Genomic DNA, 27,991 nt, shown 5'->3' with positions numbered 1-27,991 from the left:
CTGTTCTGTGTGACTAATTAAAATAAATCACGCAATACTTAGTAAAAATAAAAATGTTTATTTGTACCTATGAAAACTCATTTTTAGAAACTGTTAAAAGACAACAAAGACAATGGATGACTGATCATGGAAAAATATACAGAAGCATGGTCCTAAGTGCCAAAATCTATACTTTTAAAATCTTTAATATACTCTATTTTCAGTGGTTCGAAAGTAATGTAAATATAAAAACTAATTATAGATTGACAAATCTTACAATAAACAATATTATGAGAAATTCAGAATCTTGTGATGTCTGAAAGTCTTATGTTCTTAAGTTCGTAACTTCGAAAGTTGTATTTTTTACTGACACTTTTTTCTTTTCCGTCGTCATCAAAAACGCACTTAAATTATAAAACGATGAAATAAGTAATCATCTTAATTTTTATGATGCTCCGATTATTTTACTGCATTTTCAAGCACTTTCTGAAAACTGAAAGAAATTCCGAAGGCACTTTTGTGTGCCAAAGTTGCGATTTTAAATAATCATTCGCAAGGAGATGAGTACGTTTTAGAACCATTTAGATGTTTCGAAAGACTCCACGCCCTCGGCCTTTAATCTGTTCAACATCGGTCGATAAATGTCTGATGTGAATGGGAGCACTATACCTCGCTGCTGTATCTCACCTATATAACAAAAAAAAATATTAGTTTCAAATTAATTAATATTTCCAGACAATTCGAAACATATAACAACGTCATAATGGATCTATACTGTGAAAACATTCAAAGCCCTCAGAAATAGTCCAATATCATTCTCTTGTTAAAAATTAATGATTTAAATTATTATTCAATAAATGTTAATAATACCTTTAAATGATATTTGAATGATAAAAATTATGCATGTGCGTGTGATATTTAACCTTGGTATCGAGCGACAAGACCTTATCTTAACTTCTCTTAAACCACGAGTAACATCACTCGTATTTAAAAGTAAAAATATATTGTCTCGTAATTTTATTTTTAATTTTTGCCTTCTTAAATAGTTTATTTTAATCGTGTTACACACGGCTTGCTTTGAATTTTTAATTCATTTAATTGATGTAAAATGCAATCTTACCGTCCAGAATCATTTTGACCGCTATAGCGGCAGGATAACCAACGGTACGAGACATAGCAGAATGTCCATTAGGATCTCCGTATATAACTAAATTAATTCCTTTACGTTCTCTTCGGCTATCTGGCCATAAGATCCCAATATCATGTCTGAGAATAACCAAATCTCGCTCATTCTTCTCGAAACATAACATTTTGGACAAATAGTGTGTGAGTGTATCAAGGGGCGTGTGCAGTTTCAGAACAGGATCCTCATTCAAAATGCCCAAATCCTCGATTGCTTGAACCCGTTTTTCCGAATTAACTCTATCAGCCAATTTCATCTTCAGATTCTCATAAAATATGTTATCACTTTCCAATCCCAAAAGGTTGCACACTAAAAATCGCTGAAAGTATTTAGTGTCGATGAGAAATTATTTAATAAAGCAATAAATTCCTTCTAAAACTGTTCCATGCAAATTAAGGATAAGCATAATGCATTTTTAAATGATTTAAAAATACTTCTTCGGAAAATCTACACCCAAAGAGGTAAAACAAAAATGACCTAACATAATAAAGCCCCTTGAATAAAAAACGAAATAAATGTATATGCACATAAAAAAACCGTTAAACATACGCTATTTCATTGTACAGATGCTTCTTTCTAGAATTACCCACCAAACACAGTTATGTAACAGTAGTATAAGCATATCATAATATTTGTAACATATAAGTAATATTTGTATTACCATTTCCTAAGCAGATGTGTAACGCTTATAAAACAAATAACGTAGCATATACATAAAATATTGGTAACATGTTACATGTTATATAACTGCAATACTGACAAGTTTATAAGAATGCTACCGAACGGTAACAATTCGATATTATATGATATCAATATATCTTTTAAATAACTTTCGTTATGTATCGTGTTAGTCCAGGATTATGTAACTGTAGCATAGGGTGTTTGGGAGGTATATATTTTTTTGATTAAGCAGTACGCCAGAAAATAGGTCCGATTACTTACCCACGTAATATCGGGTCCATTAGGATGTAATATCGGGTGCGGATTTGGATCTATAAGACCTAACAGCTGGAGTCCTTGTATCGTATCCGCAAAGCCCTTAAACCTTAAGGTACCGCGCAATACGGTAAGTGCATCCTTAATTCCATACAACTCCCTATACATGGTGCTGTCGCGGTTTGGAAAGCCTTCCAATGCAAAACCAGGTAAGAAATCCAAACCTTGGACAGCGGACATCAGATCTCCCCCACCAGAAATTTCTACCACCTATTGACAAACATTTAATGGAATTATTCGGTAGAAACAAAAGAAACCTTTTTATTAGGTCATTCCAAATGTTCTACCGTATCGAGGTAGCCTATAACATCTGCAAAAACGGTAGAACTTTTGAAATGACTTAATACATGAAAACCACCGAAAGAGATTCCGAACAATCGGTGAACTATACCTGTGAGATTTTTATTAAAGTCACTTAGATTAATCATTACTCACCGACAACAAAAAAGCTGATAAATTAACTTATGTACATTCGTAAAAATTGATTAAATGGCGTTCTGCGCGTCAAAATGTAACGTTTATAAGCTAGGGTACAATTGTTGGGAGTTAATTAGATTTTACCTGACCCTCGTGTAGATACTTCGCCGGTGAAAGGGTATTCAACAAAGCTCCTCTCGGCGACCAACTGAACTTATATCGTAAAGGATTAAACGAGTACTCCGGAGATGGCAAACCACCGCACCAGGAAACGAACGATTCAATTTTTCCCCCAGCTTGTCGTACATCGTCAAAACATTCCAATGCTAACAAATGGTCAATACCAGGGTCCAATCCAACCTCGTTCAATACTGTAACGCCAGCCATCTCGGCCCTGTAAAATATTAAATCGCGTATTTAATAATATGGCAGAGTTATTTGCATAATTACTATAGTACTCATTATAAATTATGTATATAGACACATCTTTCCCCAGGACTCTCACGTTGACACAATTTTTAGAAGAAAAGATATTTGATTTCTTGGGCAACATTTTTCCATCCTAAAAACTTCCCTTTCAGGGATACCGATGCTTTGATAAGGACGTTTTTTCATGTACAATCTCATTCCATCGGTTACTTAAATTATTTAAAAAATAGGAAACAATTTTAAGTAAAGGTATATCTTACTCTTCGTGCAACGCTCGGACTTGATCATTTACATAACTAGCTGTCACCAGATGAGTCTTTGTCTCTATACATGCTTTTACGATAACGTGATGCAGCGAGTACGGCAACAACGACACGGCCACATCAGCTGAAGCTACCACATCTTGCAATGTGTCTGGTCTTTCCAAAACATTGAGAAATACGGATTCGACACCCGAATATCTGTTCGCCAGAGCATCAGCCTCTTCCTTCAAGTTCGAGGCTACCACTATGTGCACATTTTCATCTCTATGAAGATACTCCACCACGGGAGCTGATACGTATCCTGAGCCCAATATAATGACCTAAAATCCAACAAACAGAAATACAGTTAACAAACTGCTCGATTAGCGGCATACTTATTATCACGCACAGCGATGTCCAAGAAGATGTCGTGAAAATTTCATATACCTTCTTCATATTCTTAGACGCGGTGATTCTATTCGCATCTGCCTATGTATTTGATTATGCGTGAAATACTCTGCTATTCAACACCGAATGCATGTAGCAAATGGCGGCCAACGTTATCAATCGTGAATTGAGAGGATAATAATAAACCAGTACTGGGGAAAACAAACTGAATTGACACTAATAAGCAATACAACGGTGATGTGAAGTACATGTAGAATTAATTCACGTGATAACGATGAGTCAATACTGAAAAAGTATTACCGAATCCGACCCTGATGGACGTATTAATAATCTTAATCATTTTCCGCGTCCATTCACTCTATTACCATTTTGAATATTGAAATGTTTTAACTCAAAGAAAAAATTATGAACAAAACTATTCTTTCACGAAATGCCCTTACGCGTTCGACATTGGTTGTTTTGGGTACTTTTATTGTTACTTCTATTATGTTGATTTCACTTTAAATATCAAAAATTAACTGGGAGAACGTACCAATAGAAACAAAATCATCTGCGCACATTATCTCAATACTAGCACACAAATATCAGGGGAAATAGTAATTAACTGTAAAAAAAATCGTTCACTTTTCAAAACAGGACCCTTTTCGTAACATGCTTACTTACAGGTACTACAGTGCCTTAAGAAGTTTCACTTGAAAAAATGACCCAACAACCAAAATAGCACATCGTGTCGGTATAATAAAATGATAAATATAAAAACTAAACACCTGTTCCGAGCGCCATGTTATACCTTCAATCATCGAATTTTTACACCTGAATGTCAATACTGCACGATTGCTAAAATGGAGCGTCCTACCAGAGCACGCAAAACTCACTGAAATCGTCATTTATAAGATAATACACGAATGGGACTGATTGAAGTAGTACATATCCAAAATAATTTAACATCAGTGCAATAAAAACTGAAGAACATGATCCAAAATGAGGGCAAACCCTGTTAGTAACATTCTTGCTTCAAGATAGTACAAAAAAGTACGACGAAAATACAAATTGTGACCCTTTGAGGTGATAAAATTCAACTGACAGTGAGAGGTAACTTATTTTAACGCGATAGCGATTCTCCTATAGACATCATCATCCTCTGCTTAGCTCGACGACTTTGCGCTCATCCCTGAGGAGAAGATATCGCTCACCTGGCTGACAAGCAAGGTGTAGTCAACCAAAAGGTCATAACCACGTACTCAGGCAGATTATGCTTGTGCACTAGCTCGATGGCATAATGGCGTCCCTTGGGTACCTTGAGCATGCTCACCGACCCCTCGATTAGAGTACTCCCTTTCAGGGAAAACTTAGCATTTCCCATAAGGGAAAACAAAGTTCCTCCTAGGAGAGAACCATCGGCAGATGAGTTATTTACGAGTTACAGAGCTTCGGAGATTATGAGAAGAATTATTCAAGGTAACTCCCTTGAGACGAAGTACCAGTCTGACGATGCCTTTGTGGGCTTCCAAAGGCATGCAGGGGAGTTTTCATAAATTAATAATTATCTACTACATAACTGAGATAATCGCAATCGACTACTGGTCTAGAGTAGACAAGCGTCGTGAGATAGTTCTAAGCAAAAGTGAGTAATTACTGCAATATGAGGACCCAGTACCAATGAACGATGCTCTGCATATTTTGCATCTTTTTCTTCTCGTTTGCTCCTTACATCACTCGCATATAATGAATGAAAACTGCCATTTGATATTAAACATGTAATAGAGAATCACTGTGATAATCGGATGAAAAAATAATGAATCTGAAATTTCAGTAAGTACGGACGTAAGGAGGTAAGGAAGTAAAGGTACCTTCTTTCTGATAGTTTGGCCATTGTCCGCTTTGTGTCGGCTACGCTGATTCAATTGTCGCATTTCCTGGATATATTCGAAGTTGGGGGTCAAACGGCCATTTGAAGCGATGATTGCTCCGTGAACAGCCGGACTGAAATTATGTTCTTCCAATGGTTTCTTCGCATCCGAGTGGATGATATCCAGAGCATACGGAAAAAGAAGATCTCCGAAAAAGTCAGTCGATTCCCTTGGCAACTGAGTGGGCATGTTATCAATCGAACACACTAAGACGCCTGGGCCCTTGAAGGACTTTGTGTCTTTGTTGCGATCGGCATCATAAAGACAGAACGGTGTATCAATCGTCGTACACTCGTTCATAAATCTGGCACATAGAAGTAAATAAAAGTCTATGTGATATCACGAATTGTAGACATTCATATAAAGAGATTCACGTTTGCTCACTTATGAAGTTTAGACTTTTATTTAGCCTTCAAGCGTTTTAAGATCAAACCTTGTACGGAAACTTGTTCCTCATCCTGCATACAAATAGTATAAATTTATTACTTGTAAATATGTACACACGCGTGTACAGAGAGGGAAGAACTTCCCTTACAAAGTTAGGTCGTAAAACGTCTGAACGCTTGTACAGGAACTTTTTCTCCACCTTGCATTAATGCAATTGAAATCGCAAAGTGGAATCATTAAGAAGATATCTTCTGAAACATTAATTCGATTTACGAATTTTAATAGTACGACATGATATCGGTAGCTTTTACCTATCATTTAAATTCACGTTGGAGCTAAAGAAAACGAAGTCACCTAATGACACTAAAAATTATACATTTTCTGAGGCTTCTTTCAAAATTTCTAGATGAAAGCCTTTTAACCACATAATAGTTTTAACTGACACGATACAAAGTAGAGTTAAACGTATCAATTTTAAGCAGCTTAGAGGTAACTCGAATTTCATTTTATTTTTTGGGAAAAGGAAAATTCGCCTTACTCAATACTGCCGCCAGGATCAGCTGATATATCGCAAATGGCCAACATCCTGTGAGGTAATGCAGGTGCACCGACACTCGTTGGAAGCCAAGGCGTATAAGCTGGCCTTAACAAGTCCTTTGCGTCTGGTATGGTTAACAATTTTGGAGAATCCACCGCCCAGTAGATCCCATTGACGATGATCGAAGCATATGGAGCTATTTTCTTACTGAACGTGGAAATGTATCGCTCCGGATGTTTTACGTATTCTTCTGGATCGAAACCCCCTCCGTCCTTTCGTTCCAGGTGATGTCGCCTTCTCACTTCACACCCATAGACTTTTGTCGCGTCTGTATACGTACATAAAATAATGTAGTGTCAGAAAATATCAGTATATTCAAGGAGGTGTCTTATATATTCAACGACTTCTCATTTACCGCCATGTTCTGCAACTTTTCGCAAAGTTTCCGGTGGAACGTATTCGTGAGGAAGTTCCTGAAAAACTTCCTGTCCTCCTTGGCTGACGTTACCGCTGCCAGTAAATACAAATGTCAATGGACCGATTGACTTTGGCATAGCCCCTAAAGCTATTTCATAGCCTGCATCCCGTATCGCTTGGCGTGCTGTTGCTGAATTTCTGTAATTATGCGCGGGTCCAATATGCTAAAACAAGACCAATAATACGTAAATTGCACAGCGGCTATAATATGGAATTTATACGTTCAACGTATAGAAATGAATTAAGAAAACGTAGTAGTAATTAAATCGACGGGAATATAAAGATACTAACTCTTCATATTTCATATCTTGTACCGTTACATAAATGACCATTACAGCCTTATCTACCAAAACAAAGAAAAAGAATACGTATCCCAAAATATGCTCTACTAAGTTAATCGATGAAGATAACGAAATTAATTGACAATTTTTATTGTCACTTAACTTCCCGATATGGCAGAATAATAGAACAAAGTCCATGACCCTTGCAAAATTATTAGGAAAATAACTATAGAAATTCTATAAAAACTGGTGCAGTAAATTTCATGATTACCGCGTATATCTTGCGTCTTTACATGTAATTGGCTCGAAACTCTACTTTCTTTATATCAAGTTGCCCAGAAGGTCACTGTGGTTTTTGATGCTCAAGATTTGACGCTTAATTTTCAAATATAGTTGTTTTTCCATTACATCCATGTTATCCACCATTTTAAAGCGTACACTTCGTTCTACATCTTGATACCAATAATTGTGCTTTAAATATTAATTTTTGTTTTATGTAGACTATTTAATTAAAGATGGGAAGGGAGCAAATTCGGACGATATCTTTGTACGAGTTCAAAATTGATCATAAGGTAACTGTGAGGGCTCGAAATATTGACAATGCATTTGGTCCAAAAACCACCAGCGAGGGCACAATAGTGGTTTCAAAAGTTCCGTGGAAAAGACGGAAAAGCCTTGAAGATCAGGCGCGTTCTGAACAACCTGCAACTATTGACGCAATAGAAAAAAAAAAATTAATATTTAAAATACAATTACTGTTGCGTTATGAACATACCATAAACGGAGTATGATGACCCAAAGCCAACAGTCGAAGTCCCAACCCGTGCAAAATGTTGACCATACCAGCGACTCCTGCATACTTTCCGAATGCCACGACTCGCTGGCCATTATCATCAGTTAATTTTTCATAATCGAGCAACCTAATGTTCTTCTCAAGGACGGCATCCAACAGCGGCATGTTGCCCTCTTGTGCTTTGATGGTGTGCGAGAAAAAGCAGTAAGTCTTGTTCGGTATGAGCTGATCTACGGGCACTTGCTTTACGCCGAAAATGACCGAAGCGGAGCTGATATCTTCTTGCAGGGATGCACCGGCATCCAGATAAGCTTTTGCTGGATAAGCTCTTCGATTGCTGGGCTGAACAATGACTTTTACTCCGGCACGGATCAACCGGCGCACATTTGATGGCGCCAAAGCTGCTCTTCTTTCCCATACCGATTGATCCTCGCGCCTTATCGCGATGACTTTACCTCTTAAGCTCTAAAAAACATTGAAAGTTAAAACTTAGGAAGAATCGCTATTTTCCCACAATTTTTTGAAAATTATACACATGCCCGCGAGTATTCCTTAATTCAGCATGGACTTTCACGAAACCCAAATAAATCAAAATTATGTTGATAAACGTTACAAAGCTTTAACGTTGCCAATACGATGACAAACGCTACGTGTTTAATATAAAACATTTCACCGCAATTATTCAAATTACTTAAAACTAAATATATCCTTCTTACATTGCGATCGGAAATAGTCACGTAACAATAAATGTCCAATTAAGAAAAGAGAATACTCGTTTTCAATTCACAGGTACATAAAGAAACACTTACGCTTCCTCGCCATTCGCTAAAAACTTTTCATTACTTCATAACGAATCCGTATTCGCTCTGAAGATATTATTTCTTAAAAAACTAGCACTAACTTGTAGCTAATGACTGTAAGAAGAACTATATTCACCGAGTTTTGGGTACATTCTCAGGTATACTAAAAGAAACGCTTATGAAAATTGTTCTCAACTGCTCCGGGGAACCACGATACAACTGTTTAAATTTTAACGTGTAATTAGATTCTTAATTGCTGAAAGTCTGGTTTTGCTATAACTAAAGATTTAACCAGAAGAGAAATATAACTTACGCTAATGAAACGCGCTCGCACGAGAACAGTTTGGCACGTGGCTGCCGGTCTGTTGAATGGCGATGCACATCTCAGCGCATTTGAAGCCAAGAGTCGCATGGCCCCGAAATTAATAATAGATCGATTCACTTATCTGCACATGAATAATATCGAATACTTAACGCAAGCTACCACCCTCGCTATCGCGTACTTGCCGGACTCGTTGTACCGAAACTTAACTTTTCTCGAGTCAACGATCTGGTAGTACTTGCCGGCGTGCTCTCTGACTCGTGCCAAGTCAAGACCGATGACTACCCTACACGTCTCGTGGGTTACGGGTTAGAGGAGGTATTTCCAAATCGCCGATAAACTCCGGGAACTCGGAAGATCTCTTATCTTTATTTACATTTGACCTTTCCTGGCAATATACATTGAAGGGAATACCGAGTATCGCCGGAAAAATTTTACCCCTCGAGCACCCCGCCGTTTCCGTAGCTTCTTATCGCCACACAGAGAAGAAGCAACGATAAGAGGCGCGTTGGTAAGAGCGCAATTGTTCAGTTCCTTGTCAGAATGTTTCTACCAGTCTATCCTCGCAGTTTCCCGATCTATAAGTAGCAACACTTCCTAGTATATGAAATCTCGCGAGTCCAAACATCATAAATACAAACAGTGGAACACTGCCATCCACGGCGGGCTGAAATCAGCTAACAAATGGTTACAGAGTGTCGAAACGTTTCTGGTTTTTAATTTCATATAACGAAATTGGTGGTAAGAAATTCTGCTCGCTTCAAATCATTACAATTACGCGTATGAAGCTTTCCTCAGGCCCAATCACTGTATTCTCATGCCTTGCAATGAACGCACACGGTACACGATTACTCATAACCGTTTAATTAGGTCAAAATTATTCTCTACAGTTTTATGATTACAATATTGTCGACATTTACAAAATATGAAGAGAACTCTGTTCAAAATCGAATTTTAATTGTTGTATCTCGATTTTAGCATTTTCTCTACTAAGATTTTGCACCGTGTCGGGTTATGAGGTCTTACTGAATCCGTCCGCAATGCACTTCCAACATGCGACATGTGATTATCATATAAGAATTTGTATACTTTTAAAATGAATTTTGAAAATTGAATAAATGGTTTCAGTTCTTAATATCCGCCCCCTCGGTGCCGGCAGGTTCAAGTATGGAACGCATCAATCCACAACGCTACAATAACAGATTTTTGTGCAATTTTTTAGTAAATACAATTATGGTAGTAATTAGAAAATCTTTTCTTAAGAACATATATATATTCTAAATAAATTCTCATAATACATATTTATAAATATATTATTTTCATAAATAATTCCTAAAGGCTCGACCACAGCAGCTTACACTGTAGATTCAGTTCTAATAATCCCTTTATATAAAATTACCGCGACTGCAGCTTCGCGTGGATCGATTGGATGGAAAAATTGATAAACCTCAGATTATAGAATAGAATTTTCTTAACATTCCCATAAGAATCTACAATATTATCGTATGCGTAAATATCGGGCTTAATTTATTCGAAAATTTCTATGGAAATAATATTCAATTTGGTTGCGCTTTAATAGATAAGTACATTTTATTCTTAATTGTTTGTTTCGTAGGGTTAATTTTCTTCAATATTTGCGTCATCACGTTCACTAATTGTTCGGACGTAAGTCCAGTCTTTTTGGATTTGAATTTCTGCAGAAGTTCAGTAGTCGTCATTGGCTTACGCATCAGATACCGTCTAACTGCATCTTCCGTAATTCCGGACTCGCTGCAATATTATTACAAATTTTCTTGAACTGTCAGATTAAATATTAGACTTTCATTTCAACATTTTAAGTAGACTTGTATGATAATTAATAAACAATGTAAAAATTGTAAATTATTTCTTTGACACTATAACCATTAACATATTTAACCGTTTCTATTTACTTTTAAATTAAGACATCTCTTATGCTGTTTGCAAAGTTCTGACCATTTACGTGGTTTCTTACCACTTTAAACAACATAACTACTCCAAACGTCAATCAATTACCGTCTGCCGAGTCTTCATCTAGTACATCTTTTAAAGGAATAGTAAAAAATAGATACAGAAATATTCAGTTGGATATCACTCACCTCGCTCCAGGAATGTAAGAAGTAACTGGAACCAAATTGAAATTGTCCAACTTCAGCTTTTTGGCCTGCGATAAATCTGGGGAACTTGTTTGTTTTCTTTTAAGAGGATCAGCAGCCGCGGTGGCTGCTGCAGCAGGAGTAGGGGTAGCAGATCGCGAACTATGGGCACTGTTTGGTTTCTTAGTATCCTTTTCCTTCTGAGCATCCGAATCGGATTCAGAGTCGCTAGAGAAATCACTAGATGAGTCCTTTCCAGACGCAGATTTTTTGGTGTCCTTCTTCTTTGATTGTTTCTTCTTTTTCTTCTTATCCTTCTTTCTGTCTGCGTCTTTATTCGATTTATCTTTATCCTGATAACCAAATGGAATTAGAGTAAACTATTTGAATAAAAAACGGGATCAATTGTACATAGACAACACATTGATAGTAATGCACAAGTGATCTACTGCAACTGGAGCAAAAATGAAAGATAGTTGCGAAATGGTAGATAATAGTAGACAAAAAAAACAATTGATACGTCTAAATGACTAATATCTGTCTGATAGTTCTTACTTTGTCATCTTTGTCCTTATTTTCTTCATCTTCCTCCTTTTCCTCTTCTCCATCTTTCTTTCCTTGTTCCTCTTGATCTTCATCTTCCTCGTCAGATACCAACAATTTTCTCAATGCGTCTTCTTCAGCAACCGATTTAATTTCCTTTTGTTGTTCCAACTCTGAGCCTGAATCTGAGGATTCTGAAATATAGTCGCATTCACGTCCTTCCTCGTCTCCGTCATCGCTCTCCTCAAAAGCTTCATCATCCGAAGCTTTTTTCTTAGGCTTTTTCTTTTTAACAGCAACTGGTTAAAACATAAATTGTCTCGTATAATACGACTGGAAAAATATCATGTTAAATGTTTTTTGCCTCTAAATAACAATAATTAATTATGCAACATTTTCTTGAATAGATGCATACCTTTACTCTTCTTCTGTTTAGCTTCCTTTTCTTCATCAGATGGTTTCTTTTCTTCGTTATTGTCACTGTCCGAATCGTCATCATCAGAATCCATCCATTCATCCATTTCAGAGATTTTGAAATCTTTTTCCTTTTTACCTATTCTCTTCCCTATACCTCCTTCTGCTAATTCAGGATCATCTTCTGCCCCATCGTCATCATTACGCAGCCTTTTTCTGAGCATCAAAGAAAAGTAATTCATTACCTTATTTCTTCTGCTGAATTCTTGCTCTGCTTCTTCAGCACTAAGTGCTTTGTATCTTTGTATGGGCTGAAAGTTATACCTATAAAAAGAAATAAAAGAACAATGAAAACTTAATCTAATAAAACTTCTAATTTTTCATTACTTTATTTAATAAAACATTAGTCCTAATAAAACTAAATGTTCATGAAATATTCTTTGATAAAAACACATTATTCATTAATGCTCAAAACACTCAGAAATCTTACCGGACCAACCCTGTACATTCTGAAAATGAAAATGACTTTATGCAATTATTTAGATGTATGAAACTCACCACTCATGTAAAGGAAACGCTTCTATAGCCCCATCGGCCGCATGCGTAAACACATAGTATGCTGCATTCTCACTAACGCCTCCTTCACGTGTGCCTTTAAATTTCTTTCCAGTCTTTCCACCTGATTTAAGAATCCATGGCTGATCCTCTGGTTTATATTTTCTGCTACTAATGCCAAATTTTTTCCTTCGAGCTTCCTCTCTTGCATCGCGACCAAATTCAGAACCTGCCCCAAACTTCGGCATTTCCTCATCCATACCTTTATATTCCTTCATGTTATTTTCACGTTCCATCTTAATCTGAGACCACTTTGAGAAGTCAACATTCATGGTTGCATTGAATCTCATCACATTATGTTTCTTCTTACTACTCCTATCAAATATAATAGAACATTTTAATTAGGTAAAATGAACTAAAATAAGGTATCTATATATATAAAAGCAAATACTGCAAATGAAATTCTTAATTAAATAATATTAAATTAATCAAGGTAGCAATTTTGTTTTTGAGCCTGAATGACCAATAACCCAGAAGCAGCCCTAATTCCCTTTGTTCTCTTCGTTATCAAGTAATGTATCATACCTCGATATAACCGTTTATTGATCAAATATAGAAGCAATCAATTTCTTAAAATGAGTAACTATTGCATATTAACCACTTTTATATCGAGACATGCTTTAAAATACTCCAAAATATACATAGTTTTATGTAAACAATGTAACAAGCAATTGCCAGCTGTTTACATATGTCTAAGATTTTAGTTAAACATTGAATATTAACCCATCTAAAGTCAATAATCCACCATATGCATCATTTACATTATTGATCCAAGATTTTATAGCAGATACTTGCATCTCTAGTTAACATTTGTACTTACTTTGGAACACGAATGCTATACTCCTGTACTGATGGAGCGGCCATTGTCTATAAAATAATAAACATACATGTACATTACCAGTCTGAATTATGCATCTAATATTATGTGATTAAGCACGAACCATGTATAAATCTAAGTTTCCATTAAAAATAGAATTCCGCTCCAAACTACCAAAACCTATTTCTTTCGAGGTTATGTGGATTAATCAAATTCCTACATCAGTTTCTATAAAATACAGAAGAAACCCACCTTAGTAACTGAAGTTGCACTCATACTTATAAATAATTATACTACTTATTATATATCCACGTCTAATTATTTTAATCTCACTACTTAACAATTACACGAACGAATCACATACAATTCTTTTAAAGGCCTAGGATCACCAATTCGGTACGATTGTCAAGTTAAAAATGCGTTGAAGAAATTGTGCACGGGATGGTTTGCTCGATCCAGGTTGTGCTGCCCCCAACGGAGAATTCAGAAACTCGCTCAATTTGTGTGCTGCCATCTATTGCCCAAGATTAATAACTCTTACATACCCCTATCCAGGGTTGGGCAGATATAATACGTCATGTAATACACGTGATTTTCTACGTATATATTACAGCGTATAATACGTTTCCAACTTTCTACGCGAACGCGAAGTATATTACACCCTTCTATTTCTAAACAGAAAATAATAAATTCAGATAGAAATTTGATATTAAACAGGGTTAAGTCGAAAGAATGTTGAACACAAGCGCCAAATCAATTCCTTAAACATTTTGACATGTTAAAATGTGCGCTAAAAGACATTTGTAACTTAACGGATACATATATCATGCATCTGCGGCAACCGCCTTATTGGAAACGTAAACATCTAAACAATTTTGAACACAGGGCTAAATTAATGTAGTATTCCTTATAAATATTTACATGCTTACATGTGCGTGAAAAACTGTTTATAACCTAACGAATGCCGTATATCATATGTTCACATGAGGCATTCTCCATGACAGAAACGTAATTCGCTGGTTTTCTACGATTTTCTACTGTAAACTACCTGGTTTACGTAATACACGTCAAAAATCTCAAAAAACGCGAAATTACCTGCCTTTATCCATGAAACAAACAATACAACTTCATATTCAACGAACCGATGTATGCAGTAATACTATTCGTACAAATATATACGATAAATAAAAGGAAACCAGATGTCTTCCCTTAAGAACAATCTTTCTGTAATAGAGTTGCGCAGCGACACATCACTCGAGTTTTTTTTTTTTACGTGAAATATCTTAACAAAGTATTTTACATAAAAACCAAGTCAAATATCTGATAAGTTACATGGCGATATAGTAATCTTATTTTTTAAGGTATCCAATGTGTGCATCATTCATAAATAACATTTTAGTCAAAAAGGGGAAAAGGATTAAATAATCATGTCAAACAGGAGCCAGATCTCTAAGCCTTCAACATTGCACTTTTGAAAAACTGGCAAACTTTCCATGGACAACTGCTTTTTTTTTATCAAGGCAGAAAGTTATACCTTCCTCACTTTCTTTAAATGAAAGTCTTGATTAAAAAATTCATAGTTTTCCATGGGATGTGGAAGTCTGGAAGATCTTTTGGCTACTCCTGGGTCTTCCTAAAATGATCAAGAGTACTCCTTACCCTTCTTTAGCACTTCTCTAGACATACAACTTTTTGACATTTGCTTAAACATTTTATATTTTGTTCCTAACAAGACAAAAATCGAAAAGTTTAGATTATTAATTGAAAAGTCGCAAAAATAAATGGAGAATAACGAAAGCTTATTTTTGGTGCTTTATTGGGACACCTTAAATATTATCTAAGGTGCCTTAACAAAAAGTGCGGATTTGGGACCGAATACGCTCAACAAATTCCTGATTATTAAATAGGACTTTTTTTAAAAACTAGACAGAATTAAACAAAACTCTAATGCATTCGTTTTCACGGAATACAAAATAATTTAACACAGATGTTGTTTGCCGGAAGTAGAAGAAATCAAACAAATTAGAGTTATATTTCTTTTTATAGAATTCAATATAAGTCAGAGTATCTTATGTGAATAGAATAGAACAGAATTTAAATTTACAGAGGATTTATTTCTTCTACGTAAACTGGGCTTGTAGGAAAATCAGGTATCAAGTGAAAACAAAATCGTCCCTTTACGATGGAACTGTGAAATTTTGAATCCTATTCTGTTCGCCTTCTTCCTCTAAACCATTTTCAAATTCTGGTCACCTTAATTAATATGTAATTCAGATTTAACTGCAGTCAACAGAACGAGAGTGTTGTAAGTTGGTAATCGTGATCATAAAAATTAGTAGATGTATTCCATTCATATTTATTACACTCGATAAACACTTTACACAAGGCTTATATCTACACGGAAAAAAAGACATTTGAATTTTTAGCAAAAACAGCATTGTTGATTAAGGATTGTTCTTAATGCAGAAATAATCGCACTGACAGCAAAAAAGTTTGTAATTATTGATTCGTAGATGTAACCACTGGAAGGCTCTCTTTAGACAAAATGCTTGCTACATTAGCAAATGAATTTGTTGCAACGGCCAAAAAAATAATCTTATTTCTATTCATACGGATAAGTGATGTACAATTTGTTGTTACTGGAAAAGAATACTGCAACCGTGAATAGAATTTGTGTTGCCCTAGTGAAGTAATCGTTTTTTGTTGTCGATATAACAAAAGTGTTCCTGGACAAAAATGTTGCTGGCCCATTGTCAAGTGTTCGCGTTTGTTGCTGCAAGTCAAATTTCTTGTTATGACCATAAATTCTTTTTCTGCGTGTGTACGTGTTAAATTCTTACTTGTCATTTTCATTTTTCGAGTATCTTCATCACATCTATTTGGGATATCTTCATTTAAAAGGTATCTATTAAAGAGTCAATTGGTTGTCGGGGATGCTTTTTTATCAGCCGACGATACGACTGTTTACTTTTTCTAATACTTTACAGACCTGAAATCATTAATTTAAATTGTACATTCATTAAACTAATTCGTGTACAACAAATTTCCTATGCATATCAGTTTACTGAATTACACAGGACCTAAATATAAATGGATAAAAAATAAAAAAGACTTAACATCTATTTTTTCATGTGTTAATTCACTTTTCAATTACCTTTCCTCATCCAATAAGTCTGCAATTCACGAAGTAGTAATGTGAAAGCTACTTATTCTTCTACGCAGTTTCGACGATATGCGGACAAAATATTTGAGAGCATGTTCCATTTTCTTAAAGTGTATTCCGAAGAAACACTACTTATTGCATTTCATGCTTTCAGCACTTATACAAACTTTCAGTTTAAACAAAGTTGAAAATCCCCAGACTGGGTCGCATATATCAAGTCGTCAAAACTGAGAATTATTCGGGAATAGTTCCCAATCACAACAAGAATCGACATTCTCCGAACTAGCAGCCGAATTTTCAGGAATAAAAGTTAAATCACACGGCCTCGAAGTGAACATTTAAAACAAATTCATCTTCGGACCAAAGCCTGACACGATTAAATATCAACAAGCACATCGACCGTTGCCAGTGATTCAGCAACGACCTGAGGCCAAGAAACTCACGGCAATAAAAGTCCGTATTCGACCCGCGAGCCCCATCAATTCGATATTTTCTTAATCGTACTAATCGTGCGCACCCACTAAATCCAGAAAAGTGCAATAAACCACTAATTACAATAAATTACAAAGCATTCTTTAATCGGAATGCACTTGCACTCTTCACGCAGCCAATCCATTGCATGAAATTTATCGTGCTTCAGTCCCTTCCGAGGCTGGGAATTTCCTTCAGACAGCATCTGAAAATATTCCGTGTTACAACAACGATGACATTTTGGCATAAAATCATCGGAAAAATAGAGAAATCGTTATAAACACAATCGATGTCGTACCATTCGCAGGGAATAGCGAAGACCGGTCCGCGTGCAAGAACAGTAGGGTCTCTCTCCATGGTCCGCGCTCCCGTACTATTCTCGGCGGAGGTGGCGCTACGAGTTAGAGCTTGTGAACAGATGAGTGAAGGTCCTTGTTAGAGAACAATCATTGACTTTGAGCGATTCTCAGCGATCTCGTCAGAGAACAAGCATATCACCGACTCCGAAGATACGTCAGAAAAGCAGCATTCCCGTCGCTAAACGTACGTCGGCAAGAAGAGCGATCACCATGAGCGAGAAAGGAACCGCATCTCCCGTCGTCGCGTCTGGGACGAATAGCCCGAGCGTGCAAACTGCACCGACGAAGAAAGCGGCCGCACCGAAGTCGAAGAAGCCGCGAGCAAAACCGACGCATCCGCGCACCGCCGAGATGGTCGAAACCGCCATTTCGAGCTTGAAGGAACGCAGCGGTTCATCTCTCCAGGCCATCAAGAAGTACATCGCTAGCACGTATAAAATTGACGCGGAGAAGCAGGCCCCGTTCATCAAGAAGTACCTCAAAGCTGCTGTCTTGAAAGGCGCCTTGGTGCAGACCAAGGGCAAGGGAGCTGCTGGATCCTTCAAACTTTCCGGCAAGGTTGTGGAGACCACGAAACCAAAAGTGGCTGTCACCGTAAAAGCGGCACCGCCCAAGAAAGCTGCTGTTGTTAAAAAGCCCGTCGCTGCTAAGAAAGCTCCTACACCGAAGAAGCCTATCGCCAAAAAGACCGCAGCCAGCAGTAGTGCCGAAAAGAGGAAAGTGGCAAAAGGCCCAGCTGCGAAACCACCCAAGGCAAAGACCGTCGCCTCTACGAAAGCCAAAGCTGCCAAATCGCCGATAAAAAAGCAACCCAAGGCCGCGCAGCCCAAGAAAACTCCAACCAAGCCTAAGAGAGCTGCTCCCAAGAAAGCGGGAGTCACTAAAAAATGAACTATATAATTCCCATGAACCACGAGATCGAAAATTATCAAAGGGCCCTTTTCAGGGCCACCATAATGTTTCTCGTAAGAACAATCTGATCTCGTAATTGACATTGAAATGTTACAAAGTATCTTGGAAAAAGATATTTGTGTAATTGAATTAAGCAAATTTTACCACCATTGCTTCGAACCAAATATTACTGTTAATTATTTCTTTGTACATACTTTAGTCATTAGTAATTTTGTATTTCTTTTACAATACAGATTTCTCGCACAACCACATTTTTTGTATTCTCATATTAATTTTTTCGGTCAAATTTTTCATATTCTGACTATCATTTGCAAATTGAAAAATATATCGTCAGCTATTATTAATTCGCAGTTATATCTTAACGTGTTTTTCGTAAAACGTAAAGGTATCACTGCATCTATCTCATACAATATCAGAGGTACACATCCTTAGCACACCATTTGATAATCGAGCATTTGGATGTTAAAATGACCACAAAGTAAATTATTCATTTATTCCTTTTATTACAAGATTAGTCAAATATTGGACTCTTTCAAAAGTTCTCGTTAACATATCACTTGATATGTTATTCTTGAATACAATTCTGGCGTCCTGAAATAATTTCTTAAATATACAGGGGTTTTTACAGTAAATACGAATTGCTAAGGTGTAAAGAAAGAAGCGAACAAAATTGTTCGCACGTAGTTGTAAATGAGTATTCAGAAGAAATATCATTCATCAATTTAGTGTAAGATTTTTTACAATTATTACCCGTTCAATAAAAGAGTAAGCTGTTATTTATTTGAGACTTGGCTAATCTAATTACCGCGTTTAATTACGCGACGACGCATTAAGTCGACCCATCATAAACAGGCTGTGGAAATATTGAGCGCACCAATGGCGTGCCAGGAAACCAGAGTCACTCGTATAGCGCCACGTGATTGGTGCGGAGTACTTGCACCCCATGAAATCCTTTCCGCAAACATAATCCATTCTTTGTTATAGAAAGTTTGTTCTGGGCTTAGCTATGTACAATCTTAATCTTTTATACAATTTTTTAAATCCTATCTGGAATGAGCATTGTACTTTCCTCCTTTACCTCTCTTTACGCTCTTAATGACAGGACTCTCGAATTACGTCGTTCAAGCAATTAAGTTAATCCATATAAATAGCAGGCTTAAAGATTTTGGTTTCAAAACTTATTTCCCGAAGTCTTTTAAATTTAAAAAAATAACCTCAAAACCCTCATAAATTGTTGATACTGATAGTTCATCATGACGATTTCCTTGAATAGAAAACATTTTCCAAGTAACAGAAACTAAATACGTAAGGGAAGATTCGAGTTTAAGACAGAGTCCAATTCGTATATTTATAGAAAATTTAAGTTTATGAATTACTCTTACTGTATTTTAAGTCGTTCTGTAAAAGCATGCGTGAAACATTATATATAAACTATTGATTGAACGTTATCTTACTTCGATATGACAGATTAACTTATTAGGTATATACATTGAGTTTAATTAAAAAATTTAACGTTTAATCGTGAAAACAAGGACATTTCAAACACATTAGCTTTCTAACCTTTAATTCAACAAATGTGTTGCAGTTCCCTAACATTTTTAAGAATTGATAGCACAAAGTGTTACGATTATCCTAATTTGTAAATAGAGATATCAACTTAATTACTATTAATGAAAGTGAACATAACCGAATGTGGGCGTTTTAATTTAAATTATATTGGGTTGAATGCATAGATTGAAGTTTAAAGTATTTTGTAGAACTTACTTTTCACTTTCCGTACCGGAAACTAAATTGCTCTCAAGATGTTCTTAGGAAGAAGTATTTGGGGCCCTGAAAAGGGCCATTTTGTATAGTATTTTAATTTAAGCGCGTTCTCCACGAATGCGACGAGCCAACTGGATGTCTTTTGGCATGATGGTAACTCGCTTTGCATGAATGGCGCACAAATTGGTATCTTCAAACAAACCAACGAGATAAGCTTCACTGGCTTCTTGCAGAGCCATAACTGCAGAACTTTGGAATCGTAAATCGGTCTTAAAATCTTGAGCAATTTCACGAACCAAGCGCTGGAACGGTAGCTTACGGATTAGCAATTCTGTGCTTTTTTGATAACGACGGATTTCTCGAAGAGCTACCGTTCCTGGCCTATAACGATGGGGTTTCTTTACTCCACCAGTAGCAGGCGCACTCTTACGAGCTGCCTTTGTCGCCAACTGCTTCCTCGGAGCTTTACCTCCGGTAGATTTACGGGCTGTCTGCTTGGTACGTGCCATAGTACTTTCGAATGCCAAGAGCTAAGCGAAAGTGATGAAACAGCGCCTTCCGCGCCTCTTTTATATACGGTGGAGCAGCAATGCTGCGCGCTGATTGGTCGATACCCCGTGGTGGGGAGACGTCACTGCCTTAGCCCCTCCCCTTCTCTACACAACGTCTAGAATTGTAAAAATTGGTCACCTAATGCCTTAATATATAATTTTACATTTTGAATACTTAAACTAATGTTAGATATTGGCTTTTTAAAACCTTTTAAAAGATTACACATTATGCAGTGTGCTAAATATAGTAGTTATATATATTCTGAAACATAGAGAAATATTATAAGTAGAATGTATCAAGTAAAAAAATTATTAATATCTTTAAAGCTTTAAAATGACTACGAAACACTTTATATAATTTTGTGAGTTTTTCTAATAAATGTAATGTAATACAATATACGCGTCCAATTACTTCCCATATAAAGATACTGACAAGTAAGATATTTTCCTTCTTGTAAAACTTGAATATTCACTCAAAGAACTGCCTAGGTATACTTTGCGTTCAATAACTTTTTGAGCTTATTAGAGTGGCCGTCTGAAACTGGAATTTTAATCTGTTAAAAGATTATTTAAAAATGAATTAAAACTAGAAAAATAAAGCAATATACGTTATTTGACTGTAAAAAAAAATGAGTATGACCAATACAAAACAACAAAAGAAACAACAAAAATTGTTCTCAACATTACTCCTAAAATCCCGATAATTTAAAAATTTGTGTTTAAATGTATATCTATTTTCTTGGCATATGTGCACACGTGCAACATGAAGATTTTGAGCACTGATTTCAAAACAAATACAGTCGTTTACAGGTTGTTGAAACTTAAATGTACATGGCGACGTTCCTTACACCGAGCTAACAATAGGCAATTATATTCAGCGGGTCGTCCGACTTCCTTACCGCGCCAATCCGAAAAAGGGGTATTTATGGCCCCTGCAATAAGGGAATTACCGCCCGCGGAACCTTCTAGCTTAAAGTAGCGAGCAACACAATCTATTCTTCATTTTTCAATAGATTCCGTGTCCCTATAATATATACTAATCCGTTTCGAACCCTCGCTCCCAGCTGCAAAATGTGTCGCGCACATTTTTCGATTTACTGTTACAAGATAGTCCACCCTCTACGTCGCTTTTGGCAAATTTCGGACCCTCCCTTTATATTCTATTCCATCAATCGCGATGCGTTTGCTTACACCTCCACCTCCGGTTAAGCAAGTAGCATAACTTTCTCATCAAAACGAAATCAGACTTCGAGGAGTCTAAACAAAAATCAAAAGGACCGCGACCACCTCAGTCATCCCATCAAAAAATAGGATCCTTGCGCGCCAAAAGCAAACAAGGATCGGGAATCTGTGTTCCTTAGGATAACCTAGGCCGGCAGCACTGCCCTCCATCGTTACGTGCGACTTGCATCAACACAGATATATTAGTCATCGTAAATGACTATTGGTGCATTTTTATTAATCTAAGCCATTAAAGGATCCGTTGACAGATTCTCTTATATTTTTTCATAACTCGATCAAAGACCTTACATGGACTCAGTTTCGGGTCTCAAAGCGATAAAAAATTGATCATTCACCCTACTAATTGCTGTAACTCCCACACACCTTTATTTCGGGAGGAAAGGACAAACAGTACGATACTCCTACATCAGTACTTCAATACTCAAGAGTGAAAAGTCCTTCGAAAGGTTTCTTTCGTCGAAGACATTTGACTGCAGTAAGAATTGTGCAAGAAGACTGGCCGTGGAAAGGGAGGAAAGGAGGGAGAACAGGAAGGTTCTCCGTGATAACATTCCGGGTATTACCAAACCTTCCATTCGTCATCTTGCACGTCGTGGTGGTGTAAAACGTATCTCAGGTCTGATCTACAAAGAAACCAGAGATGTTCTTCAAGTTTTTCTTGAGAACGTAATTCGTGATGCAGTTACGTACACTGGCCGACATGAATGCCTTCCCATTGTGCCCTGGCAGCCCCGTGTTCACAGGGAAGGCATTTATGACCGCCACTGTACACCGAGCACGCAAAGAGGAAGACGGTCACCGTAATGGATGCCGTGTATGTCTTGAAACGTCAAGGACGTACATTTTATGGATTTTGAGGCTAAAAATTGTAGTAACCAGAAGTAGCCTTTGAGTTATTTAGCTAGGTTTAAGAAGGGACTCACAGGAGTCTACCTGGACGCGCCTAGTAGACCATAAAATAATAAAAGAGAAAAGTTCTTCGAAGGAAGAACCTTCGACGATTTCGAAAACGTGCAGCTCACGTGCACCCTGTATTTTAGGGCACCGAGGTCTTAGGCCTACCCTGGAAGAAAAGGGAGGCAGTCCGAAAACGACGGCGACGAACGAATCGAAGGGCGAAAGTCAAACGGCGGACTCGAATGGTGTACCTTATATTGTAATAAATGCTATCTTAGTTTCTTTTCCTTTTTTAAAGTAAAGTTATTTCTCTCATTTCTATATCCCTACAAAACCTTCACTTGACTTTTGACTTACTGGCAAAGGAGTACTAAACTCTGGGAATGTCAAACATTAATGTCATACGAAGCAGAATATACTTTTAAACTCCTTTTTTTATTTTCCGGTAGGAATAAATTGTTCAAAACTTGTCATGTAAAGAGGCAAGTACATAAAATTAAATTCATTTAATTAATACATTTGTTATGAATGTGAAACATAAAACCGGAATCGTTCAATTTGATAGATATATGAAAACATTTTGATACATTAAACACATCGGAAAGAATAGTAAGATAGATTACTTTGGACTGAAAGCGTATGCATATATTCAGTAATCGATATCATGAGAGTTCCAAACATAGTTGATTGATTTGGGGCCCTAAAAAGGGCCGGTCGATCCAGTGATTTATTTTGAGCTTGTGTATTTGGTGACAGCTTTGGTACCTTCACTTACGGCGTGCTTGGCAAGCTCACCGGGTAGTAAAAGTCGAACAGCTGTCTGAATTTCGCGAGAAGTGATCGTAGATCGCTTGTTATAATGGGCAAGGCGTGATGCCTCCGCGGCAATACGCTCAAAAATATCATTCACAAAACTGTTCATGATGCTCATGGCTTTGCTTGAAACTCCAGTATCAGGATGAACCTGTTTCAAGACCTTGTAGATATAGATGGCGTAACTTTCCTTCCTCTTCCTTTTCTTCTTCTTATCAGTCTTACTGATATTCTTCTGGGCTTTCCCCGCCTTCTTCACAGCTTTTCCGCTCGTCTTAGGAGGCATGTTTCAAACCAAAGATTCGAATTATACAAAAACAGATGCGCTCACGTTGAGTCTCGTGACTGAACTGTGCGGAGCACTGAACTGAACTGAATTTTGTGTGATGGGCCGGTCTTTATATAGACCTTCGCCCCGTCATCTTGTGAGTGGGGGGGAACGTGGTTTGATTGGATAGGAGCCTGCTAAGCGTGTTTAAGCGTGCAGTTTCGTGAGAGGGGAGCCCTTCGGCTATTGGTGGAGATTCAGGTGGCAGGGAGGATGGTTTTGGGACGTTTGGGTTTAATATGGAGTTGTGGATCGTAGTCGGTGGCTTGGCGTATGAGGGGATTTGGGTGATTGGTCGTGGTGGGGTAGAATTTTTTGGCTTGATTTTGGATAACGGTGGTGATGGGAGGTAGATTGGTGTCTTGATGGAGGATTGAGTTTCGGACGTACCAGGGCGCGCCTGTTATCATGCGGAGGGTCTTATTTTGGATGATTTGGAGGGAGTGGATTTTTGAAGGGGTTGCGTGACCCCAGATGGGGGCCGCATAGAGCATGATCGGTCGGGTAATTGTTTTGTATAGTAGGAGTTTGTTGGATAGAGAGAGTTTACTTTTCCGGCAGAGGAGGGGGGCCAGGGAGTTGAGGGAGCCGCGTCCTTTGTAAGCCGCGGATTGTATGTGGGGGGAGAGGGTGAGTCTCTTGTCTAGGATCACACCTAGGTAGGTGACTTGGTTTTTCCATGGTATGTTTTGATCGAATATTTCAAGGTCCTGAGTTGGGATGTGTTTTAGTCTTCGGGTGAATATGATGGCTGAGCTTTTTTCGGGGTTGACCTCAAAAAGCCAGTCTGTGAACCATTCTTCGAGAGTGTCCAGGGAGGATTGGATTCTTTTGGAGAGGAGGTCTACACTCCACGAGCGTGAGAGGACTGCTGTATCATCGGCATATTGAGCGAGGATAGTATTTTCGGTGAGGGGGATGTCGTGGGTGTATAGGTTGAATAGATGGGGGGAGAGGACTGCGCCTTGGGGGACTCCGGCATCGAGGTCTTTGGGGGAGGAGGTCGCTTCGGGGAGTTTGACCTGAAAGGTACGATTTTGTAGATAGGATGATATGAGGTGGATTAATTTGGGGCTAATTTTAGCGGTTATCATTTTGAAGAGAAGGCCGTGATGCCAGACCTTGTCGAAGGCTTTGGCCAGGTCGAGGAAAACTGCTCCGGTGGCTTGGTTGTTGTTAAGACCGTGGTAGGTATATTCGAGGATTCGGGAGAGTTGGTGTATCGTTGAGTGTTGAGAGCGGAATCCGAATTGGAAGTTTGGTGTGATTTCTAGGCTGTTAATGATTTTGGATAGTCTACTGAGGATGATTCTTTCGGCGAGTTTTCCGAGGGAAGGGAGTAGGCTGATGGGTCGGTAGTTTTGGGGGAAGGTGGGATTTTTTTGGGGTTTGAGGAAGAGGATGATGTTGGCATTTTTCCATTGGGTGGGGAAGTGGTGTAGTCTGAGCATGGCGTTGAGTATGGAGTTTAGGTGTAGTATGGCTTTGAAGGGTAGGGTTTTTAAGGCTTGGTTGGGGATAGAGTCTGGGCCGGGGGCTTTTTTGGGTTTGAGTTTGGCTATGATGGTTTGGATTTCGGGGGGAGATGTGGGGAGGATGTAGTCGGTGGGGTGGGTGCGGAGGAATCTGTTCACTGTAGACTCGATTTTGTCGACGTGATTAAGGTCAGCATGCGTGAGGTTTATTTGACATTGACTCTCGAGATAGTTGGCGAGAGTTTCGGCTTTTTCCCGAGGGGAGTATACCAGCCCGTTAGGACCATGTAGTGGAGGGATTTGGTAGGAAGTTTTGCCTCGGAGGATTTTGGACATTCTCCAGAGGGAGTTATCGTTGGTGGAGAGGGAGAGGATTTTTCGGTTCCACTGTTTATTATTATGGATGTGAAGGGAACGTTTCAGTTTAGTTTGGAGTGAGTTGAGGGTGTGTTTGTTTTCAGGGTAGAGTGTGCGTTGGAAAATTCGTTTCGCGCGATTTTTCAATTTGATAAGTCTGCGGATGGGGGGGGGGGGGGGGGGGAGGGGGAGTTGGTGGTCAGGGGGGCCGGTGGAGGCTGCGCTTATGTTACGTTTGATTGTGGTTTGGAAGTTTGAAATTGCTGTTTCGAGATCGTTTATGCTGAGGATTTTTGGGACTGGGCCTATTTCATTCATGAGTGTGGCGAAGGATTGCCAATCGGTGCGTTTTTGGGTGGGCGGGGGAGGGGAGATGGGATTGTCGAAGTAGAGGATGACAGGGTTATGGTCGGAGCTTAATTCGGAGACTGTCGTGATAAAGGGTTGTAGTGTGAGGTTTTGGTGGATGGCTATATCTAGGACATCTGGGCGATGTTCGCCACTGTAGTAGGTGGGTGAGGAGGGGCCGATTATGGTGATGTGAGGATGCATATCTGTTGAGAATTTGTCCGTTGGAGTTGGTGTTGCGGCTTTGCCAGGAGGGGTGTTTGCAGTCGAGATCCCCCGCCACGAGCCTTGGGTGGGGGTCTGGGAAGAGCTTGTTGAGATCGGTGTTCAGGAGCGGTTTTTGGGGGGATTTGTATGCGGAGATGCATAGGAGGCGTCCGAGGGGGGGGCCGGGGTTTATGAATACTGCTGTGGTTTCGATGTGTTGTGTGGATGGGTTAGGTCCGGGATAGTGGGGGATGGAATGTTTTACGTAGATGGCGGTGCCGCCACCACGAGTTGGTCTATCATTTTTATATAGGGAGTAGTTTTGGATTTTGGGTGTTTGGGAGGGGATAAGGTGAGTTTCATTGACTAACATTACGTCTATGTCGTGAGATATGAGAAAGGTGGATAATTCCAATTTTTTATGGAGTAGGCCGTTTGCATTCCAGAAGGCTATGCGTAGAGGATGTGGTTTATTGGCCATTGTGAGTTAAGAGGGTAGTGAGGTGTTGGGAGAGGGCTTGGAGTTTAGTTAGGAATTCCTCCAACGTGTTAAGGGGGGTGGGGGGTTTAGGGGTTGGGTTGGTGGGTTTGAAAAGCGTAGTGGCAGCTGGGGTGGAATGGTTCCATCTATTGGGAGGGGGTGGTGGGGGTAAATTGGAGGTTTTGGGGGTAGGGGTTGGGATTTTGGGGCATCCCCGGAAGTTTGCGGTGTGGGGGCCTCCGCAGTTGGCACATGTGGGGGGAATGTCGCGTTTTTTAGTGCAGGTGTATGACGGGTGGCCTTCCCCGCATTTAACGCATTTATGTGGTGCTGTGCAATTAATTTGGGAGTGTCCGTGGCGTTGACATCGGTAGCATTGCGAGATGTGGGGTTGAGAACGGAGGGGTTCGATTCGTACGCGAATTCGGCAGATATTAGTGATATTGTAGATGTGTTTTTGATCGCGGGGTATTATAGCTAGGAAGAGGGGCATGGGGGTTTTATCTTTCCTGAGCATGGGTATGATTTTTGTAGGTGTGATATTTTGGTTAGCTAAATCTTTGGCAATGTCGTCGAGGGAGAAGCAAGTGGGGATTCCCCTGATGACAATTTTAAGTGGAGCTTCTTCGGGTAGCGAGTAAGTGAACATTGGAATATCGAGGGAGTGGATGGTGGAAGTAATGCTACGGTAATCGTTAGTGGAGGATGGGGTGATTTTAATTCCGTCGGGGGTGTCGGTGGCAGAATTGAATTTTGAGTTGTTTGTGTCGAGAGCGTGTATTAGAGAGGGCCATTTGGTTTTGTCGGTGACGATGATGGGGGGTATGCGGGTGTTGGGAGTATGAGCTTGAGATTGATGGGGGGGTTGAGGGTTTGATTTTTTTGGGGGTAGGGTTGTGGGAGGTGAGACGGGGCGCGAGGATTTTCGTTTTCGTTTGGATCGTGCAGTTTGGTAGGG

General features: G+C 38.6%; 5 protein-coding genes across 7 annotated transcripts; 1 reads left to right on the top strand and 4 right to left on the bottom strand.

Moving 5' to 3' along the window:
- Positions 1-38: 38 nt before the first annotated feature.
- Positions 39-9,428, bottom strand: LOC105700163 (alpha-aminoadipic semialdehyde synthase, mitochondrial). The gene is made up of 10 exons (XM_012425800.1): positions 9,154-9,428; positions 8,023-8,505; positions 6,905-7,130; positions 6,490-6,817; positions 5,505-5,868; positions 3,265-3,587; positions 2,720-2,969; positions 2,105-2,368; positions 1,100-1,481; positions 39-666 (listed from the first exon to the last, which is right to left on the bottom strand). The coding sequence occupies exons 1-10, from the start codon at positions 9,250-9,252 to the stop codon at positions 551-553; spliced, it is 2,835 nt and encodes a 944-aa protein (XP_012281223.1). The 5' UTR covers positions 9,253-9,428; the 3' UTR covers positions 39-550.
- Positions 9,429-10,615: 1,187 nt separating this feature from the next.
- LOC105700164 (general transcription factor IIF subunit 1) lies at positions 10,616-14,096 on the bottom strand. Of its 3 annotated transcripts, XM_012425803.1 has the most exons (8): positions 14,030-14,056; positions 13,790-13,893; positions 13,669-13,715; positions 12,792-13,163; positions 12,235-12,557; positions 11,832-12,118; positions 11,280-11,629; positions 10,616-10,932 (listed from the first exon to the last, which is right to left on the bottom strand). In XM_012425803.1, the coding sequence occupies exons 2-8, from the start codon at positions 13,790-13,792 to the stop codon at positions 10,719-10,721; spliced, it is 1,596 nt and encodes a 531-aa protein (XP_012281226.1). In that variant the 5' UTR covers positions 13,793-13,893; positions 14,030-14,056; the 3' UTR covers positions 10,616-10,718. The 3 variants fall into 3 exon arrangements, with proteins under 3 accessions (XP_012281226.1, XP_012281227.1, XP_012281224.1); XM_012425804.1 differs by lacking the exon at positions 13,790-13,893 and having other exon boundaries at positions 14,030-14,096; XM_012425801.1 differs by lacking the exon at positions 13,790-13,893 and having other exon boundaries at positions 13,918-14,069.
- Positions 14,097-17,681: 3,585 nt separating this feature from the next.
- LOC105700154 (histone H1) lies at positions 17,682-18,606 on the top strand. Its single transcript, XM_012425783.2, has one exon. The coding sequence runs from the start codon at positions 17,869-17,871 to the stop codon at positions 18,547-18,549; it is 681 nt and encodes a 226-aa protein (XP_012281206.1). The 5' UTR covers positions 17,682-17,868; the 3' UTR covers positions 18,550-18,606.
- A 118-nt stretch (positions 18,607-18,724) lies between these two features.
- Positions 18,725-20,873, bottom strand: LOC105700162 (histone H3). The gene has a single exon (XM_023431978.1). It carries the CDS (start codon positions 20,841-20,843, stop codon positions 20,433-20,435), a length of 411 nt encoding a protein of 136 aa, XP_023287746.1. The 5' UTR covers positions 20,844-20,873; the 3' UTR covers positions 18,725-20,432.
- Positions 20,874-23,592: 2,719 nt separating this feature from the next.
- LOC105700155 (histone H2B) lies at positions 23,593-24,182 on the bottom strand. The gene has a single exon (XM_012425784.2). It carries the CDS (start codon positions 24,121-24,123, stop codon positions 23,752-23,754), a length of 372 nt encoding a protein of 123 aa, XP_012281207.1. The 5' UTR covers positions 24,124-24,182; the 3' UTR covers positions 23,593-23,751.
- Positions 24,183-27,991: the final 3,809 nt, after the last annotated feature.

Source organism: Orussus abietinus, unplaced genomic scaffold (genome assembly GCF_000612105.2).
Source record: "Orussus abietinus isolate OABI.00-Male unplaced genomic scaffold, Oabi_2.0 scaffold201, whole genome shotgun sequence".
NCBI classification, from domain to species: domain Eukaryota; kingdom Metazoa; phylum Arthropoda; class Insecta; order Hymenoptera; family Orussidae; genus Orussus; species Orussus abietinus.
The sequence above is the reverse complement of the archived record's forward strand: the minus strand, read 5'-3'. Positions and strand labels throughout refer to the sequence as shown.